General features: G+C 41.9%; 1 protein-coding gene and 1 long non-coding RNA gene across 2 annotated transcripts in view; one reads left to right on the forward strand and one right to left on the reverse strand.

The window, feature by feature from the left end:
• Positions 1–13409, reverse strand: part of TMEM123 (transmembrane protein 123) — a 45371-nt gene extending 31962 nt beyond the window's left edge. The window contains exons 1-2 of the mRNA XM_010973312.3: positions 12758–13409; positions 8579–8635 (exon numbers count right to left, since the gene is read on the reverse strand). Of these exons, the coding sequence (XP_010971614.2) occupies positions 8579–8635; positions 12758–13394 (694 nt within the window). The 5' untranslated portion in view covers positions 13395–13409. The remainder of the gene's footprint in view (positions 1–8578; positions 8636–12757) is intronic.
• Positions 13123–15197, forward strand: LOC141578914 (uncharacterized). Its single transcript, XR_012509808.1, has 2 exons — positions 13123–13288; positions 14369–15197. It is a non-coding gene; the product is annotated as an uncharacterized LOC141578914 (long non-coding RNA).
• Positions 15198–19296: the final 4099 nt, after the last annotated feature.

A 19296-nucleotide genomic window follows, 5' to 3' on the forward strand; every position in this document is an offset into this window, starting at 1 on the left:
GTCTACCACGTTACCCTGTTTACATATGTATTTGTTATCCAGTTTGCTTGTTTTTTAAAATCACAATCTGAAATTATCTTCTTTAGTTGTGTATTTCCTGATGGTCAGTATCTCCCCACCTGATGATAAACTTCTTGAAAGCAGGGACTAATCTGTCTTATTTATCACGATATGCCTTGTGCCTAAATCAGCAAATAGCAGAGTGGGCAGTCAAAACAAACATCTGTTCATTGTATAACTGAACATAATACTGCATGATTTTCCCACTGTACATTCCCTGAGACAAAATCTGATGATACTAAAAATTACCAGCAATTTTCAAACGCAATCTCAGAAACGTGAGTTGAATACAATAAATGGTCTTCGAGGAGCTGAAGCAGTTCCTTAAGTACAAATTAATTCTTCAGAGTAGTCAGGGAAATCCTTTCCTACACCAACTCTATAGTTAAAAACAAATACCAGTATCTGTACCTACATATCGATCGGTCTATCTACGTACACCATCTGTATCTGAAGCAACCTGTCAGGCCAACTGGTTCCTGTCTTAAAGCAGCTTACAACCTAACAGGAAGTTTCCAGCTACTGTTTTTTTCATACATAAAACATTTCACCCAAAGTAAATAGAAGAAATTACTATGGAATATGGGATTATGTACCTGATGAATTATTTCCACTTAAGATATTTAGTGTTTCCATTGGGGGTAAAAATCGGAATAATTATTTGAGTAAGCTGTTTCCAAATCTCCACTTTTTTTTTCTGTAGAAATCTAACCTCCAAACCAGGTCCATCTGCTGTGGAAAACTGCTATGGTCCCCCCACGTCCGTGCATAAAGCCAGCCCTAGTACCAAGGACGGGCTACCCAGCCGAAGGCAATCTTGTACAGACAGAGCATGAAGGGAGATCTACTGCTCTGAACGTGGCTTTGTAAAGTCATACCCCATGAAGAATAAATCTGTCCATCCACAGACCCTAAAATATGAGCCCTCTGACTACACATGAAATGGGGGAAATTATTTTCTCTATGAGTGGATAATGCATCAAACAAGTCCCTGCAGAAAAGAATGTCAAAGGTATGCCTGTCCTCAAACAGTGATCAGAGCGTATTAAAAAATAGAACTGTTACATAAAATTCCCTGTCACAGTAAGAAAGCAAGCTTAAGTCTTGTATGTTCGACCTCAAATATCTATCTTAATCTATAAAACAAGCAAAAAACCCCAGCTATATTCACGATAAGACTGAAGCATGGACCAGTCATGTCTGAAAAACATACACAGTGGTTTTTGACAAGGTGAATCAGCAGTTACAAAATACGCATTTGGTTCCACAATTCAGTTCAACCAACATGCATGCACACCTACTATGTACCAGGTACACAGCGTTAGGCGCCAGGACGAATAAATCATAGATCCCACTCACAGAACTTAGACGGAGACCAAAAAACAAACAAAATAGAGAAAAATCGGATTTGTTGACTCCAATGGGATGAGTCTTATAAAAGCAACAGGCACCTGTGATGCTGTAAGCAGTACTGCTGGCAGTCTGCGCTCTCTCCAGCAGTACATTCCTGGAATATACATCACACGGGAGTTTGCCAAAGAGGTGGTTTTCCTTTTGGGACCAGTGCCAAATAAACTGTGCTAAAGTGCACCCAATAAATTGGTAAACAGTGTGTTCAGAAAACAGTGTTTCAATAGTAAGAAGAAACTGTGTTACTATAAAAGAGAAAATATTAAGCATCATGTCCTATAAAAATAAACAAAGTCAACATGTTACATAATGGTTTTTTTCAAGACTCAAAAGAGGATAAAGAAGGAATAAGACAGTTATAGAAAATGTTACACAATGAACAAAACATTTTTATGATAGCTGTATTATCTGGTCTCCTCAGAAAAAAATTTCAAGGCAATGCTTTTTTTTTCCCCCCTCAAAATAAATTTCCCTATGCTAGAAGGGACATCCGAAATTATCTCACTGACTCTGAAGCTGTTCTCAAAGTATCGGATTTATCTTTAATGACCATTTGGCAAGAAAATAACTTGGTATGATTAAATTTTCATAACTAATCTAAATATAATTGTTAAAAACAAGTAAATTAAATAGATGTGTGTAAAATGAAAAGTTTTTAAAAACCTTTTAAAACAGTTTCCCCAAATCTTTCGGTAACCTGGAACCTTAAAGTTTTGCTAAGTCCAGTTAAATAATGAGTTAAGTTAAATTCACTGAATATCTGAATCATTTCCAAATAAGATAAAACACTGAAACACTAAATACTGAATATAGGTTTATCCACTTTTGGCTTTCTCTCTTTCTTTCTTTCTTTTTTTTTTTTTTTAACATTTTTTAATTGATTTATAATCATTTTACAATGCTGTGTCAAATTCCAGTGTAGAGCACAATTTTTCAGTTATACATGAACATATATATATTCATTGTCACATTTTTTCCTCCGTGAGCTACCATAAGATCTTGTATATATTTCCCTGTGCTATACAGTATAATCTTGTCTATCTGTTCTACAATTTTGAAATCCCAGTCTATCCCTTCCCACCCCCCGCCCCCTTGGCAACCACAAGTTTATATTCTATGTCTGTGAGCCTATTTCTGTTTTGTATTTATGCTTTGTTTGTTTTTGTTTTTTTTAGATTCCACATATGAGTGATCTCATATGGTATTTTTCTTTCTCTTTCTGGCTTACTTCACTTAGAATGACATTCTCCAGGGACATCCATGTTGCTGCAAATGGTGTTATGTTGTCGGTTTTTATGGCTGAGTAGTATTCCATTGTATAAATACACCACATCTTCTTTATCCAGTCATCTGTTGATGGACATTTAGGCTGCACTTTTGGCTTTCTTTTACAGAGTTACTAAAGATACCTGGTTCTCTTAGTAAACATGTTTAGTGCCATACTGAAAAACTGTATTATGAGAATGCATATGTTTCTAGAAATGATGAAATGTATTCATATACTGAACAATCTAAAGAATGCTGGTGTAACAGTTCACTTTTTTTTTCTTATTTTCACAAGAAATCAAGATTTGTAAGGGCTAAGAATTCTATTTCTTTAACGTAATTAAAGCCACTAGAAGTAATAAGGGAAACTTTGCCATATGTAAAAAAGGTAGGACGTGTCTTTTTGGTAAAAGAAGGCAAGAGACATGTGTTTTTGTTGAGAGAAAAGAAAGTAATTTGTCCTAAAGTGGGGCTTGTTATTTCAGAAAGGGAAAGAGGAAAAACAAAGAACAAAATCTGAAGGGATATTAAGAAAGTTGTGGCAGCTTTGTGGAAAGGGGATCTTGGGAAAGGAATTTTTGTGTGATCAGGCTCAGTAAGACTGAACGAATTTGTTATAAGCGTTTCAAAAAATAAGCTTTCATATCAATAGTGAACTTACGCAAAACTGGAACTTGATTTTCTTTCATCTAATAAAAGAACAAAGTTTGCCTGGACTATTGATCCCCTGATAAGATTCTGTGAAAAGTTTTTTCTTACCTTTTAAGTAATCTGCCTAGAAAGCAAAGATTCTGTGTTTTATCAAAATTATTTCCTGTGCTTCATGTTATCTTTATCAGGTCTCTGACTATTTAGGAAAACAGCGTCTTCTAAAAGAGCTAAGTTTTGCTCAGAAATATGTAACCTTCTTAGGTCATTATTGTTTTATGATAATCTGTGATCCTATTTAGTCAAGCGTCCAAAACTTTGATATTTTTGAGAAACTTCCCAAAAAACAAATTCTAAAGGAAGTCTTTTCGACCTGAAAGTAAACCTGGGAATTTCCAGAGGGCTCCTAGAAAATCTCAAAAGACTGTTCTCTCTCTTTATAAAAAGAGGAATTAAACTAATTAGGCTTTTTTGTTATGTTAAAATACACGGGAAGCGTTGTCAAATAGTGACGATAAACCTTAGGTTGTACTGTATGGGTGAGTGCTATTAATGTAAGTGTTCTAGAAATTGTATAAAGTTCCTCAAATTCTGATATGTCCTGGTATGACGTTACCAGTCATAATGCTAGTTAGTATCTCAAAATGTGTGTCACAGAAATAACCATGTTTTTAGTACAGCAATCTTTTCAGAGTGCACCCCTGGGAGAGGAAGACCTTAGCCACCACTCCTGAGATTTCATCTATTAGAACAGACATCTCTACAAAGACTCCTTCCAACCTCAGTCGGAAAGGCTCTTACCAGGTATTGTTAACCAACCCTCGCGCAGTCAAACTCCAAAGAATAGACTCTTGGATGAACACATCACATCTAAAGAAAGCACCAAACGCTGGCTGGACCTTCATACCAACCACTGCCCACTTCAGTGACCTGAAAATGCAGACAACGTCTGAAGGAGACAGCTTTCCCAAGATGACTGAACCAGGCCCATACACCTTTTTCTCCCTCTCTTTCTTGGGAATAAAATGCTCTTATCTGCTTTTCCAAATCTATTGCAAAAAAAAGGGAAAACTTTCTCACTGTTAGGTCTGTCACTAGAAACTCCAATTTGTTCATGATGTTGGAGATCCATTGGTTCTACCTGTAACCAATTTTCCTTAGTCCCAAATGCCACTGTCAGTTATACCCACAAGCCTACAGGTGTCACCTATTGGGTTAGGCTGTTACAGTCAGGTGTTCCCATGCCTTGATTCAGCCTTTCTCCAACCATAACAATACACCTCCACCATCTGTGGGACCATTACTCCCCGATACCCTTTTTGTTATTAAAATGCCATCTGTTTCTCTGTACCCAAGGGAAGCGCAAGAAGGCTAACTCCTCTTTTCAAGGCTTTTAGGAAAGACTCCTTTGGACTGGGATGGTACCTTACAGAATGTCACCCCAATTCCTGTGACCCCCTAGCTTGGAAAGGCCAATCAGGAAATTCTAGCTAGTGAAACTATCAGAAACTAGACCTTAGCTGGAGTTCCCTGTGCTTCACCTGGTTTTATCTTTGTCTGCAGCGGGTGACATTTCTCACGGACGTAAGAATGTTTAGACAGCTGGTGAGTCCGAGGTCAGTGCTGATGGGGACATTAAACTGTCAACATCGGTAACGAATCGGAAGCCTCCCGTTGGTTCTCCCCATTAAACCTCCACGGCTGCCTTAACAGGAACTTCCAGGAAGCACACATGGCTCTGGGGTTGCTTCCATAGGGAGAGTCCTTCTCCCACTGGTTGCTGAACGTGCCAATGAACACATGAGCAGAAATCCCTCCCTGACGTCAGGAGGGCTGGCCAGCTCCACAGCCACGGCACCGGCAGCCGGCCAACGATCCCGCGACTCGTTGGCTAAAGCGGTTTTGGACAATCGTAGCTACTTGCTGAGCGAGGAGGCATTTGTGCAGCAGCAAGTGCCATCTGTTGCTTATGGACTAATGCCTCTGGGAGGATACGATTCAGCTGCACAAGAGCAGGGAGCAAGTACACTGGTTCCATCAAACTTCACCTGACTCTCCGTGGTCCTTTGCCTTGTTCAGCTGGCTGCCTTTGGGTCTAGGGTTATGGTTTAGAACCATCAAATGACTTGGATTTGTCATGTTACTTTAACTGTTTTGCATAATTATTTTTAAACTTTGTACTTGTTGCCTGCCAAATCTCTGCAGAGGTGATGCATCAAATAGAGTAATGTTACCTCTTTTGAGATCATCTCCAATGCTATGACCTTGATAAGATACAGACTTTAGATGAGAGGTGTCTGAAAGTTCTCCTGCCTGCCTACCCTTCCTTGTTACTCAAATAGGGCTTCAACAGTTTCCAGTTTGTGCACTTTCCCTCTGACATGGGACATGACAACCAGGAAAGGTCCTTCCTCGCACCAAGGAACAGAACCACCAAAACATGACTCTTGAGCAATGATGCTTCTGGGGAAAGATCTTGATCAAAAGGGGAAAATGTGAAAATAAATAAAGAAAACTTCATTTAAAAAGGGAGTTGAGAAGCCCTGAAGGGAGAGCTCTCATACGCTACCTCTCACTGCCGCTTGCAGACCCCAGCAGGAAGTTTACTCTACACAGAAGTTTACTCTCCCCAGCAGAAGGAAGATTTGCCAAGCACCAGCCCAGCACACAGTAACAGCCCATTCAGCTAATGAGAAGCTGCTGCCACCCTGCACTCCTGCTCTTCTCCAATGAACTTTTGTTTGAAGCAGACCCTCTCAACTCCCCACCTCCATAAAAGCATGCTTCTCTCTTGTTCTTCAGAATTTCCTGTGATTCACCATAGTTTTCCTGTCCCAAATTGCAATTCCTCCACCATTTCCAAATAAACTCATTTTGCTGGTACATTAACTGGCTATTTAATTTTTAAGGTTGACACACTATACACAAAATACATTCAAAACGGACTAAAGACTTGAACAGAAGACCTGAAACCATAAAACTCCTAGAACAAAACTTAGGTGGTGAGTCCCTGACAATGGTGTTGGCAATGACTTTTTAAAATCTGACACCAAAAGCAAAAACAAACAAGTGGGACTGCATCAAACTAAAAGCCTTCTGCACAGCAAAGGGAACCATCAACAAAACGAAAAGGCAACCTACTGAATAGGAGAAGATACTTGCAGATGATATAACCAATAAGGGGTTAATATTCAAAATATACAAAGAAGTCATATAACTCAACATCAGAAAAAAACAAACAATCCAATTAAAAATGGGCAGAAGCTGTAAATAAACATTTTCTCAAAGAAGACATAAAGATGACCAACAGGTACGTGGAAAGACCCTCTACTTCACTAATCATCAGGGAAATGCAAATCAAACCCATAATGAGATATCACATTACATCTGTTAGAATGGCTATTACCAAAAAGACTAGAAATAATAACTGTTGCAGAGGATATGGAGAAAAGGGAACATCTGTGCACTACTGGTGGCAATATACACTGATGCAATCATTATGGAAAACAGTATGAAGGTTCCTCAAAAAATTAAAAACAGAATTACTATATGATCCAGCTATTCCACTTCTGGGTATTTATCTGAGGCAAACAAAAATACTAACTCAAAAAGATATGTGTATGTTCATTTCAGCATTATTTACAACAGCCAAGAGATAGAAACAAACTTAGCGTCTATCAATGGGTTAATAGATGAAGAAATTGTGGTATATATACCAAATGGAATATTATTCAGCCATATAAAAGGAGGAAACCTCTCCATTTGTGACAATATGGATGGACTGTAAGGGTATTATGCTAAGTGAAGTAAGTCAGAGAGAGAAAGACAAATACTATCTGATCTCTTTAATATGTGGAATCTAAAAAATAAAGAAAGAAATCAAACAAGCTCATAGATACAGAGAACAAATTGGTAGTTGCCAGAGGTGGGGTTGAGGGTGTGAGAGTAAAGGGTGAACTGTTTTTTATTTTTATTTTTAGTGTGTTTAAATAAATTGAATTTTCAAAAAAGAAAAAAAAGGTCAATAGAAAATGACACCAAATAATTGAATAAAGTATTAAAAAAAACAAAACAAAACAAAACACTTTCACAACTGCCCAACAATAATATCAATTGCATTTACGGTAATCTAGCTAGTCTTTTTTTTTTTTCCACTGAAAAACTTTCGGTAGAATTACTAAAACTAGAATAAAAGTGTATTTGACTATGTGGACCCAGAAACCAGCAGGCAGAGATAATGAAAAGCAAGCCCAGAGGCAAACTGAGAATGTGAACTACACAGAGCACTAGGAAACCCATGAGGATAAAAACCTCACAACACTGTGTGAATGTATTTAATGCCACTGCGTTGTACACTTACAAATGGTTAACGTTGTGAATTTTACGTTATGCATATTTTTCTACAATGAAATAAATTTTAAAAACCCCTAAAACTCCAAGAACTCAGGATTTGGTCCATTCTATAATGTGTTCAAATATTAGAGCATTCAATAAATATTTGTTGAGTAAAACTAGAGAAAATGGGTTCACTGATAGGATCTGTGTACCTTTTTCTAGTTTCTACTTCCGTCAACTCTTAAAAAGGATAGTGGGAAGATAAACTAAATACTGCTTACAAGAAACATGCCTTGACGGTTTACTGTTTATAACATCTACTTACATTTATAACATCAGCTGTTTCCTATCTCTTCCCACAGTAATGAACTCAGAAAATCAAGGAAGAAATTCACTTGTCTCAATTAAAAGCACAAGAAAAAAGGTTTTATGTATGTTTCAACAGGGAAGCAAGGTGGTGGGCTGAAATCTAACTGATGGTTGAAATATAAGTAGGGTCTCCTGAGAGTCCACCACGGCAAATTAAGGCTGCCATGGCTCACCAGCTTAGAGTAACTTGTTCCACCAGCAAGATCAGGACACCTGGTATTCATAGTTCATGCGCTTCAAAACTCAGTAATAAATTCCAGCATGCTTTTAGTTTTAGAATTTATTCACACTTTCACCAGACTGAGAAAGACTATTTATCCAGAAAACCATCACTGACAGATGCCCTCTCACGGCAACCCTTGAGGGATTTATGAATGAACAACTCATGGTTAAAAACCAGTGTACCAGCTTACACGTACTTTCCTAGTTGATAATACTTTATAATATGCTAGACAGATAAAAATCTGTTTCCTGACCCTTTTAAACTCACCTGTTCGGGTAGCATTAGAGTCTTCTGTAAGCAGAGACTTCTTTGTGCCTTGAGATCCTATAAAAACAAAATAGCCTGTGATGAAAGGACATTTCGTATTTAACTAAGAAAAATGTGTTTCTTTCTGCCCCTGGGGTGGCGGTGGAATGGGGGACGAGAGATATTCCACAGGAAGTTCTACTGTTGCCACTGTTGCTATGAAACACACCTCAAAACTGTCAGTAAATCTAGTAGTGGTATTTAGCATTAATAAATAAGACCGAGAACATACAGCTAATAACTTACATAGGACTTACTGCGTACCAGCCACTGATACAATAGGTTTGCCAAAGTTCATTAACCACATGAGGACACAGTGATTGGTGAGGAATTTCTATGGACAACTCTGCTCTTCTGATTAGAGTGGACCATGTGGCGAGGGGCTCTTCCTATTAATGGGTGCCCAAAAGTCTTGCACCACCAACACCCCTAACTTCATACAATGGAGAGAAGATGAAATGGGTAAAGATTATCATTTTAAATTGCAAGACTTCTCAATATAAATCTTTTAATTTTTAACTAGTACCTTAAAAGTTGGAAAAAGTTCCGAAGAATTCTATCTATGCCCCAGGCAAACAACTTTTCAGAGTGGACTATTCGCCTTGGGTCTTTGTATAACAGAAGACTAAATACATAAAATACATGGGAAATGAGCAAATATATTACCGTGTACTTCTCACAAAGACAGGCCTCCCCCACCAAAGAAATCTTCAAAGTACACAGGAAGTAAGCAATAGCAACTTTGAAGGAGTTATCTTTACCGCGTGTGCAGATGTCTCCCTCTTGCTGGGACCATAATCCATTTATCACAAAAGGATACGGTGTGAAGATTAAATTTGGAAAAAGATCAAGGTCCATAGACTACACAGATGTATTTAAGCAGCAGGTATCAAGTAACTGCCAACATTATGAAGCGCTTATGCCAGGCCTTGTGGGGAGCGTGCAACCTGCGTGCGCTCACCTAACCCTCACTCCTGTTCTGAGATAGGAACACTGCAGTGTAGTGACAGGAACTGAGGCCCAGAAGACGCTGGGAAGTGGCAGAGTCTGCACTTGGACCAGGCTGTTTGAGTCCAGACCCTGTACGTGTGAGCGCCAAAACAGAACTGCTGATTTTCTACCACAAACCTGCTTTTGCCCCGGTGTTTCCGGTTGTTGCACTACCAGCTGTTCAACCCTAAAACCAGGAGGTCGTCTTTTGATTCTTCCTTCTTCCTCACTCTACTGTCCAATCCTCAGTCCCGCCCCCCAAATAGATTTGGAGTCTATCCACCTATCTCCACCACCACGTGCCACCCTCTTTTGCCTACTACAAGAGCCTTCTGCTTCTGTCTCCTTGCTGTTGTCACTCTTAAGAGGGATGATTTCCTGGTTTAACTCTTTCTTCTTTCCTTTCCTTTCCTTCCCTTTCCCTCCCCTGCTTCCTTTCTTTCGCTTGAGGAAGAAGGCAGAAGCGGATGACCTTCCTAAGCTCTTTCTAGCTCTAGGACCGTTTCTCCTTTTTCTCAGTAAATACTTCTGAAGCACCTACTACGGGCAGGCACTAGAGATAGAGAAGGTCACGGATGAGCTAAATCCCAGGAGGCTGAGGCTCTACATGACAAAAAGACCAAGTATTAAAACGGAATACTGCACTAAATGGGAAGAAAAGAAAGTTAAGTTCATGAAGTGGCAGACTCACTAAAGATTAATTTCACCTCCTAATTGGCTACCCATTATGGTGGCTCCCAAAGCCTGGGAATCACGTTAGAAAGTCCCTGTTACTTGGATTCCCCCTTGCAGGGAAGTAACACTGTAACTAGGGCTTGCCTGAGATTTGATAGATGTAATCAAGAGAGTTGGAAGTGGACATCTGCTGGCATCCTGTATGGCCCCTTGAATGCATCAGTTCTGAAGCCACCTAAATCCTTGGACTCTGCAGTTAAGGGTCAATAAAGCCCCTCCTTTTTCCTAAGGTTGTTTAAAGTGGGTTTCTGTCACTTGCCAACAAGAGTCCTGATTAACAGCCTCCCCTCGCAGTACCTTACGTCTTTCACTGCTTTACCACAACCCATCCTGCTTGCCACTTGCTAATTTGTTCATTGTCTTCTCCCTCCTCCAACTGAGGGTATTTATGAAACTATGCAGCAGACGGTGAAGGATATTTTAAAAGAAGAATTTCAATAATGGTTTTATCTTATCCTGAAATATCCTGGGCATGACAGTACTGTAGATAAAGTATTATCTACTTGAAGAGCCAACGTCACCTAACGTAACTTAATGACAAAATGGTTAATTGCGAGTTTGGAGTCCAGTCTCTGAAATCAAACATGTGTTAGCTGTTTTACTCTGAGTAAGTTGGGTAACTGCTAAGCCTTGGTTTCCTCATTTATGAAATGGGGATAATACTGTGAGGACCCAATGGGATGATGTCTGGGCCTCAGCACAGTGTGAGGAGCATATGAAAAGTGTCTAGTAAAAATGAGTTTTAATATAAGCTTTACGATGATAAAAATCACTATAGTTCATAATGACACTTTCTACAGATTACACACTGCATATAAAGACTAGGATAACTTTTACTTGCTCTGTTGAGACATCTCTGAAGAGCCCTCTTTTACTCTAGTTTCAAAGTGACACTGTAGTCTGGAGAAGTGGATTCCAGCTCACATTGGTGAGAATAGTTCATGAAATCAAAGCTCTCATACAATATTCCAAGTTTTCCAAATAGCAGTAACCTCTAGTGAGACATTAAATAAACAGTGAGTATTAAAATAGGGCACACACACACACAATCTGTGTTACCAGGGCAAAAGAAAAAAGCAAGGACACTCGCTCCATAATTCACTAGGAAAACAAGATAGTTCACTTTTACAGTAAAACATCTCATAATATTGCAAATATGTTGGACATGATTTTGCTGATCATTCTTTCCTTAAATGATCTACAAAATTAGATCTACAAAATTAGGTCACATGGGCAATTCAGCAAGACAAACAAACAAAAAATTCAGCAAAACAAACGAAAATTGTTATTGTCTAATTCACCCAGGTTGTTCTAGTAAAAAGCAGGTGCTGTGCCTGAACCACCTGGTTTTGCAAACTGCCGTCTTCATCTCTCGCTGGATAAAACTAATGTAAGGCTAAATATACAGTGGATAGAATTTAAAACCATGAAAAACTTGGGTCACTTAAAGTAACTTATTCTAGTTTATTGACCATTACCCCGTGACCTCACTTCTATGAAAGTTGACAAAGAGAAAACAAAATTTACACAGCAAATCCCAGCTCTCCTGGCCTTATCCAAAGAGGACTTTCTTAAAGTCCCCAAAGGGCCAAGGGCCTAAAGGGACACCCCCACCTTCCCCAAGAAAAGAAATGTCAAAATCATCTTGTTGCGACATCCTAGACTCCTAACAACCGGGCAGCTGTGATCTTAAGGCTGCTCAGCTGATAACGCGCCTCGGCCGGTGGCCGGTGGCCGGTGGCTGGTGGCCGGTGTTGACTGTACACGAGGCACAAGCCTCACCTGCGCCCGGGGGAGCAGGGCGCACTCCCCAAAGCTCAAAACCCTCTATATTTGCCCCTAAATCTTAACTTCACGCGTCTGGGGTCCTGATGACTAGAAATCATTTGTTTGATATTACACAATTAGACGATGAAGCGCCGGAAAACGCCTGAAAGGTTCCGCAACTCACTGGTAGACATGTTTGCGCAGGAATCGCTCGACATCTTTTTCAATCCACCTAATCGTTTACCAAGGAAGCTTGAGATAAACTCTAACCTCCCAGGACACATTAACTTCAGGGAAAGAATGTTAACAACTAACTTGAACCCTCTGCTGAAGGCCCGTCCTTCGGTAACTCAACAGGTTACACGCACTCCCCCAGGCCTGGGATCGCCGCTCGCAGAAAAACTGATGGGAGGGACCGGACCACTTCTCCAGCGGGCAGGCCGGGGGCAGCGGGAGTCCGGCCCGAGCCCCAGTCTCCCCCGGCCCCGGCCCCGGCCCCGGCCCCATCAGGCCACCTCCAGGTCGGCCCCGCGCGTTCGGCCTAAGACTTGCAGAACTTTCCGCACCACCCGATCCCAACTTGGAAACTCCCGATGGGCAGCGCGCCTCCTCCCGGGGCCGGGGCTGGCGACCCCCGCGGCCACTTACCGTCCAGGTCTGTGCTGTCGGCGACCATCTTCAGCAGCGCTATCACCAGCACTACCCCCAGGGCCAGCGCGGCCAAGAAGCCTCGCGAGCCGACTCCCATTGTTCCGAGGGCAGGGCGCGGAGGCCTCGTGGGTTCCCAGCCCAGGCGGCGGCGGCGCGGGTGAGCGCGGCTCTCAGGCGCGCCCCAGCCGGCTCCGCGTGCGCTTCCGCCGCGCACGCCTCCCCTCCTGCCGCCTGCCCCCCGGGACCAAATAGGGCGCGCGAGCCGGGCCTGGAGGGGGCGGGGCTGCCGGGCCAGGGGCGGGGCCGGCGCGCGGGGCGGGGCGTGCGTTCGGAGCCCCCGGGCGCCCCTCGCTGCCTCCCCGCCCCGGCTCGCGCCCGTGAGCCCCAGAGCGCTCGAGCAGTTTCCTTTCTTTTCGGAAATGGTAGTTTTGTTCTCTTGGATAAAAGCGAGCGCCTCTGCCTCTCCGGATACCCAGCACGCCGGGCTTCGCTGGGCCCGAAAGGAAGTCTCTGAAGAATAGTTTTCAGGTGGGGCGCAGGAGTGAGGGGGAAGTTGCAGGCCAGGGCAGCAGAAAGGGAGGTCCAGGGAAGAAGCTGGAGTGGGTGGGATTCCCTCTGAGGGATACTGGGCCATCAGGGTCCCGTCCCGTCCCCCCCCCCCCCCCCCGCCCCAGAGACTCAGCCTAAGATGGGGCGGGGGGGGGGTCTACAAATTCATTAAGTTCATAGTAAAACATCCATGATCTCTTACCCCAAATTGTACCTCATCCTATTCCACAGGTTCCCCCTTTTCTAGATAAAGATAGATTCCGTGTCCAGAGATAGATTATTGGAGGGAACGGGCCGGGGTTGGGGGAAGAGTTGTAGCTATTCACCAGCAAGTATAGCCCGCAAGGTCGAGCGTGCACAAGTCTGCCCTCGTCTCTTCCTTCTCTCCTTGGTGTCTGCTGTCCCAGTTCGGATGGAATAACCTGTTTGAAATAGTTTTGGGGCTAAGTTCCTCTGCAGCCCTTGGAGCCAATTCTCCTCACCTGTCTTGACTTGCAGTGCATTTTGTTTCTGCTAAGAACTCTGAGGTGACCTGTAGCAACCTGGGGCTGATGCAAGAGAACAAAGATTGAGCCCTGATTTGGGTGGAAAACCCTCAGCTGAGATAGATGACAGAAGGATCCTGGTGAATTCACCCCACCTCACTCTAAATGTTGTAGATCTTTGATACCTGACCCAGATTTCATGACATAAAGGCCATGATATTGCAGTTAAATTCCCAAAAATTATGTTAGGAGAGATAGTACTTTTTGATCTCAGGTAAGTCTGTCAATAGAGACTTGACTAATCACAGAGGTTAACCTGGGCAGTCTGTCCTAAATTCACAGACTTCCAAACTTGCAAATGCTCTCTGGCATCCACCACAGGCAAAAAAGCAAGCACTGCACATTTAGCTTTTGGTTTACTCCACATAATTGGACGATCTGATTTAGGAATAAATTGTTCTGTTGACTGTCCACCCCATTGTCCAAGCATTTCACAGTCCAGACTCAGTGTGTCTTTCCAGCGTTGGTTCGGCTAACCATGAACAAGATGCTCCTGTTCTTTGGCATTTGACAGGAGTAGCGGTGGCGGTGGCTGACTTGGTTGGCAGCACTGGCAGCAACAGCAGTCTCCCAGTAGTGGCAAGACGGAGTTTCTGATGCAGAAGTGTCACTGGTGGGGAACTGCAACGGAGACGGTTCCCTCGCTGGACTAGTTCTGCGGTGGTTTTGCACATTTTTCCTGGAGACCTAGTCTGTGTCATGATTCTCTTCACCCTCCAATAATTCTGAGAGTCACCCAGTATCTTCAACATACTCCCTTTCTGCTATATCAGCAAAGTCAGCTTTCTCACAATTAAGAGTTCTGACTTTATGCAGTTATGTCTTTTTTCCCTGTAGTAGGCTAAAATCTCCATTAGATGCTTTACCAGCTATTTACTGAGTGCTTACTGTGTGATGGGCAATGTCCTAACAGAGCTGACTGTGTAGTGACAAGACCGATACATTGACAGTTGTAGACTAGGAACTGAGAGTGTGACAGAGTGTAATGGAAAAGCAGACAGTGGAGCCAGGGTCTGTGTCTTTATGTTTGTACCTGAGGGTATAACACACTTCCTGTCATATAGAAGGCATTCAATTTGTATTCGTGGAAAGGATTTTAAGTAGAGATAAACAGAGCAGCAAAACTCTGGTACTCTTCTCCTTCAATTATAGTCTTTTTTTTTTTTTTTAACCCATCCTGTATCTCCCATATGTCTGTATTTTTTTATTTGAAGTATTGTCAGTTACAATGTGTCAATTTCTGGTGTATAGCACAATGTCCCAGTCATGCATATATATATACATATATATTCATTTTCATATTCTTTTTCATTAAAGGTTATTATTACAAGATATTGAATACAGTTCCTTTGTCTGTATCTTTGATTTAAGGTCAACAAAGGGTACACCAGAGATTGGAACCATCACTCATTCATCCAATCAGGCAATATCCAGAAATTCTTTGCACATATAACATGTACTGGGCCCCATGTTAGGTGCTAGGAAACAGCAGTGAATAACACAGATCTATCTGCCTCATAAAATGACATGCCCAGTGAGTGGTTTAAAAGTGAGTTAATTTCTAGATAGGAATGGCAGAAGCTGCTTCTATTATGACTGTACAAGAGATATTGAGATGCCGTGTTTTCCCACTGAAACTTATATCCCACACTTACATTTTTATTCATTTAAGAAGAAAGAGGTAATAGAGGAAGGCTTATCTGATTTGATGTCCACAAATGATTACCTTCTAGCTAGGTATAAATCAGTCTGTTGATAAATCCACATTTGCGGGAAGAACAAATCAGGATCGACCTGACTTTGCGACCGTGGGGCAGCTGCAGAGAAGGCAAGGCAGTGGAAGGATTTAACACAAGAGTGTAAGTTGGCCTGTGGCCGTTTTCCCGTTTCTGCCAGTTTCCCGTCAACTTCCATTTTCGCAGATTGACAACATGTTATACACTGTGATTAATTAAGTCTTCCCAATGAAAGCTGATTTTCTGGGTCTCTTCCCTCTTCTTTACCCTGGTTCCTTTCCCTGTGTATCAGAGCCTCTGTGTTTCTTGCACTTTCTTCTTCCCTCTCCTTTCAGTTTTTCCTTCTTGTTTTTTCTCTCAGAGGACAAGCTTTAGCCAGAGTGAATCTGTTCAATTAATCCAAAAAACAACAACAAAGATACCTTTCCGTGTATCTTGTGTTCTGTGCTCTACAGGATTCTCAGATTAAGACAAGAGCAAAAGAAAAAATTAAACAAGCTAAAAACAAGTAAAGGCAAAGATTAACAGAAAGAACAATGAACTCCTACACAGGTGGACTTTCTTCTTGAATTAAGGAGACAGAGAAGAAAGAGCCCTGGGTAGACTGAAGTTTCTAAGGAATGACTTCTCAAAAAGGGATTGGAGCGCTGTGTCTGAATCTGAAGGGTCTGGCTGGGAGAGAGGTGGTGGTGGTGAGTTTTCAGTACAGATCTGGGCAGGATTGTGTTGTGCTTATGAGGACAGTAGGAGGGTGAGATCAGAGTTCAGAAACTTCAGGTGATGCGCACCAGGAAGCCCCCTGAGCCTTCCCATTGTGAGTCCGGGTTATTTATCAGCTCCTACTTGGACTCTTTTTGTTTTAGGAGGCTACAGGCATTCAGCATACTTTCCTTTACTGTTTAAAAGTCATGGCCACCTACCCCCTTCTTTGGTGTCCTTATTTCTGCAAGCCTTCACATAGAGTCCCCAGACCATTCTAGACTAAGAGCTAATCACGATGGAGAAATTGGTAATAGATAAAATTGTTATTGTGAGGAAGTTAAAGAAAAATCTGAAATAAACTTCTTAGAGCCTTAATCCCTGCTCAGTGTTTCCTTTCTCCCATCTGTTCATTCATTGAACAGAAGTTTGAGCAACTGAAAACACACACATACACATAAGAAATGACTAGAAATGTGTTGTGCTGACAAACCACAGCAATGTGGTGGAGAAGAAATGGACAGTTACTTTAGAAAAAATAGTCAGGAAGGTCCGCTCTACGAAGGTAACAGTTAAAACAAGTCGTAAAAAGGAACCATGTGAAAACCAGGAGGAAATACATTTTTGCCAAACTTGGTGGGTTGGGGGAACAGGAAGAAAGCAAGTGTGGCTGGAAGAGAGAGGTACAGGATGAGGTCTGGGGCTTTGCAGGTGAGGAGTTGGGTGTTAATTTAAATATAATGAAATGCCATTCGAGAGTTGGCCATGACATGTTGTTATTTATATTTTTTAAAAAGATTACACCACTTGCTCTAGAAAGGAACAGGAGTAGAAACACGAGATTCAGTTAGGAGGCCACTGTGTGGGGGCTCGAACTTGGGTAGAAGTAGTGAAAATGGAAGAAGTGAGTGGGTTCGGGCTGTGGATTGATTGTGGAGTCAGTTGGGTGTGGTGTTTGAGGGAAAGAGAAATAAAGGCAGAATCTTAGGTTTGTGGCTTGAGAACTGGATGAGTGGCAGCTCTGCATCCCTTAGCCTGGAATTTTCATTCACGCTTTCTGAACTCAGTCCACTGTCCTTCTGTTACTTCTGAGTCCCTTATAGCAGCCGCCATCAAGACTGCTTACAGAGGGGGAGGGTACAGCTCAAGTGGTAGAGCACATGCTTAACATGCACAAGGTCCTGGGTTCAATCCCCAGAACCTCCATTGAAAAAGTAAGTAAATAAATAAATCAAATTACCTCCCCACTGCACACACACACACAAAGCGTTCAGAGATAGGCAGGAGAGAACAAAGAGTCTCAGCAATCATCTGTTGCTACTTACTTGACCCATGTCAAGTAGCACTGGGTGTTGCCTAAGTTTGCTCTACCCAAGGGGAGTGCACTTTGGAGATGACTGAGGGAAGAGAGGAATTAAGAAATATAGTTAAATAGATGTCACTGTTGTTTGGAGGATCATCCTAGTGTTGGGGAACTAAAAGAAAGACTCCAACCAAAGACCCCTCTGTACCAAAAGAGAAGAGAGAGAGAACATAATTTTAATATTGGGTAAGCATTATCAGTGACACCACGCATGTAAGATAACACAGAAGTGAATACAAAGTCTGGGAGATTTCCACACAGGTCTGTAGAGGAAAGTAGAAGAGAGAAAAATGAAAACTTGATCTCTGTGAGAGACAAGATGATGTGACTTGTGATTGTCTCGTTAGACCCAAGAAAGGCCTCTGAGCTACTGCCAGAGTAAATGTTTACAATTTCAAGGGTCAGAAGGCCCATGACTCTGCTTCGTAAGGTCAAAAAATCAGGCCTTTTATGCCCTCAAGGTGACACCCTGGAGAGGAGAGGATGGGTAGGCAGCGACCTCCTTCCTCAAAGGCAATTTCACCTTTTTACCTTTACAACTGGCCACGCACTTTTTTCCCAAAGACCTTTCATGTAGCCTATCCTGAATAAATAGTATATGAGCATTTCACTGTGTGATGAGAATAAAAGACAGGCCAATACATCGTGAGCATCTGTGACTTCTCCCACCTCCTGCCTCTTTGCTCCCCGAGTCCTAACTCCTGGATCTCCTTCCAAGAGAGACGGTGAGTGTGCCAACTCCAGCCCTGAGCTTTCCTGATGCAGAACCAAGGAGACTGAGGGGAGAGGGGCTGAGGTGGAGAAACAAGAATGGGTCCCAAGATGATACAAATGGCTGTGATTAACTGGCTGAAAGGAAGAAGGAACAGAAGTTAAAGAGAAGAAAAGCAAAGCCAAGAACCACAAAGGATGGTTTAGAGAGAATTTTGGGTGAAGATTTTGAGGCAGCTGTGGATTCAAGATGTACTGAAGTGAAAAGAATGGGGCCAAGGAGGTTTTAAGAAGTGCTCTTCTGGGTTACAAGTTGAACTTCCTATAAATTCAAGTAATGGAAATAAAGATTCAAATGACATTTAAATTATCTTTGATTACTGAACCAAATTTCTTGGACTGTGAAGCCCTGCCAAGCCTGGGTCCTGCAGGGCCTGGGTTGGGTTACACCTTATGGAGACATTGAGGAGTGTTCATCTTGAAGATGATATGAAATCAGTCATAATCAGAAGTTCTTTGCTGAGCACCTATTGTATTTATAACACTCTACATGGCATGGAGGAAGAAATAAAATAGTGTAACACATGACCATGTCCTTGGCGCTTTTATATTTAGATGAATGACACATTTCTATATGAACAGGTAAGAACACACCGTCAAAAGGGATGTCATAAGACTGTGAGGGCTGTGAATTGTTGGAAGGAGTGCTAACTCTGTGTTGGGTGCTTTCCTAGAACTTAATGTCTATTTTTCCTTATTCTGTTCTTTTAAGCTTGTCTCCCAAATTGTAATAATTTTCTTAAGCTTTAAGGTTCTGTAATTTCAATCATATATACCAAACAAAAAACATCATGTTTAGGGGAAAAAAAGCCTGGAAAAAAGTACTAAAATGTTAATAGTTAATTTTCTGGTTGACAGTTCTCTAGGTGGCCT

The sequence above is a fragment of the Camelus bactrianus genome, chromosome 10 (genome assembly GCF_048773025.1).
Source record: "Camelus bactrianus isolate YW-2024 breed Bactrian camel chromosome 10, ASM4877302v1, whole genome shotgun sequence".
NCBI classification, from domain to species: Eukaryota; Metazoa; Chordata; class Mammalia; order Artiodactyla; family Camelidae; genus Camelus; species Camelus bactrianus.